The sequence below is a fragment of the Pinus tabuliformis genome, chromosome 7 (assembly GCF_031772625.1).
Source record: "Pinus tabuliformis cultivar Carrire ecotype Pingquan chromosome 7, CPIR1, whole genome shotgun sequence".
NCBI classification, from domain to species: domain Eukaryota; kingdom Viridiplantae; phylum Streptophyta; class Pinopsida; order Pinales; family Pinaceae; genus Pinus; species Pinus tabuliformis.
In genome coordinates, this window is record NC_142293.1 from 2,032,693,686 (window position 1) to 2,032,696,019 (window position 2,334).

Genomic DNA, 2,334 nt, shown 5'->3' on the forward strand with positions numbered 1-2,334 from the left:
TTGTCCAGAATCCTGACATGTGATTCAGCGAGTGCATTTGTATATCTGGTCTATTCTTGATTGCAGACCTCAGGTATGCCAAGATCCAACACCGATTCCCAAGCATGAGAGGAAATGGTAGTGTTGTCCGGGTCGACAATGTGATCTAGTGTGGATATGCCAGAGTTGGCCAGATGTTGGATAAGTTCGGGAGCGACTTTTATATGTCAACTAAGGTTTCAATTAATTCATACTTTCATTTCATAAAAAGCTTTTCATGATGATCTGAAAAACGAAACATGAATGGGGCAACTTCTTTTCATGAATAAAATGAAAGTGAAGGGAATAAGATGGCGAGTGTTAATATGGAGCGTTACCTTAACAAGCCACCCAGTAGCGTGGCCTCACCACTAGATATGACACACTTTTATCATAAATTATGTTCTAATACAATATGTAAAATAAAAAAATTATAAAATTATAGTGTGTTGTTAGGTCTTAATTCATTAGACATCATTGTCACCACCCAATAAAAGCCAAGCCACCCTAACAAAATCATAACTATATCATCAAATAATCGCATTTTTCGCATTTTTCGCTTTCTAGATGAGTAAAATCAAAATTGAGCAAATTTATATGAGTAAAATTAAAACAAGCATTGAGCTATCTAGATGAGTAAAATCAAAACGTGAATGAGCTCTCTAGATGCCCTCTTTATTTAATTTAATTTAATTTGGTAATGGCCTTTAGTCATTGTCACCAGTCTGGATTGTTAAGACAGTGACGTGACAGGAATCAAAGACAGTGACGTGATAGGGCCATTCCGTGTACAGAACAATGGCTACCAGCCTTGAAATCCGAGCTAATTAGCGCAAGTAACCCAGTCTCTGTCTGCTCATTCAATTGCCTCGCCGAACTTGGAGCTCGGCGCGATCTGGGTGAGAGGAGAAGAATATAGGGAAAAAGAGAAACCTCTGCCTCCACGCATAAATCTCACTACAAGCATGTCACAGCTTGGAACTGCAAATTTCGCCCTTGAATCCGAGAAAATTCCAGATTCCTCTGTTTTTCATATGGGATCTGGAATTACTAGTTACAGTAATTCTAATAAGCCCATGGAGCCCGCCCATTTCCTCGACGCTTGCCATCTCTGTAACCGTCGTCTGGGCGATGGTCGGGACATCTACATGTACAGGTAAATTGATTGATGAATTCTCTGGGTTTCGTTTAATTCAATCTGGCTTGATTTGATCTCTTAAATATTTAATTTTTCCTTTCTGTGCAGAGGTGACACTGCATTTTGCAGTGTGGAATGCCGGCAACAGAAGATAACCATGGACGAGCACAAAGAGAAAAAGGTTGCAGCCATTACTGACTTGAAAAAAGGAGAGCATGTCTCGTCCTCTAATAGCCATGAGAATTCAAACAAGGGCAATTTTCATGCACAGACGAAGAGTGTTGCAGCAGCATGATGACTGAAGGGGCTCCATCTTTTTATGAGAGATTAAGCTATTTTGACTCTAGTAAAGCATAGCATACTGTCTGCTCTAATATTACTCTTGGTGGGTATTTGTAATCCATATATATATATATATATATATATATATACTCTGTAAATTGTAAATTGTAAACAGGCGTTTCATATACCCTTGACAAAAAAAATTGTTGTTCTGGACCATGCAAGCAATTTTTGAACTAGTTTTCACTGTGTCCTTCTGGATATTTTTGTGTCTGATCGTGGCTCGGTCAAATTGTAAACGAAATTATATCTTACATTAGAAATATGTTTAATTATTTAGCAGAAATTGGAAAGTTCTAAGCTCTATGTGAATCATGGCCGTGCTTGATGATTATTTGATTTTGCAACCAGAAAATCAGACTTCTTTTCTAAATTTGCTTCTGTCTTGAAAAATGTGAGTGGTAAACCATTTGTGGGGTGATTTTTAAAATATATTTTAGTCTGGCATGTCCAGCTTTCACTGCCTGGTATATGTTTTATTTATACAATGAGCAAACTTATCATTAATCTGCATTTTTTTTTATATACAATTTTATCATTAATTAGTTCTCAAACCAGTATTGGAGACAACCATCAATGGTAATTATCTGTCAAAATAGGCTGACTTATCACCCTTATTTAAGTGAAACCACACCACCTGTAATTATCTTACTGGTGGTGAAGAAAGAGACAGGTTAAGCATGTAGGCTGATTTATCACCCTTATTCAAGTGAAACCACACCACCTATAACTACATTAATGGTAATATGTGAGAAAGACTAAGCTTTCACTCTGCCAAATGCTTGTGGTTATTGGGCCACTAAGCTGTTTCCTTACCCAGGAAGACGAACTTTGAA

General features: G+C 37.4%; 1 protein-coding gene across 1 annotated transcript; it reads left to right on the forward strand.

The window, feature by feature from the left end:
• The first annotated feature begins 838 nt into the window (after nt 1-838).
• LOC149256651 (FCS-Like Zinc finger 2-like) lies at nt 839-1,766 on the forward strand. Its single transcript, XM_089457486.1, has 2 exons — nt 839-1,174; nt 1,265-1,766. Exons 1-2 carry the CDS (start codon nt 984-986, stop codon nt 1,449-1,451), a joined length of 378 nt encoding a protein of 125 aa, XP_089313612.1. The 5' UTR covers nt 839-983; the 3' UTR covers nt 1,452-1,766.
• The last annotated feature ends 568 nt before the right edge of the window (nt 1,767-2,334 follow it).

Coding starts and splice junctions, on each gene's coding strand:
- LOC149256651 (XM_089457486.1), top strand. CDS start 984: ATGTCACAGCTTGGAACTGCAAATTTCGCCCTTGAATCCGAGAAAATT. Junction 1,175..1,264: donor CGGGACATCTACATGTACAG/GTAAATTGATTG, acceptor CTTTCTGTGCAG/AGGTGACACTGCATTTTGCA.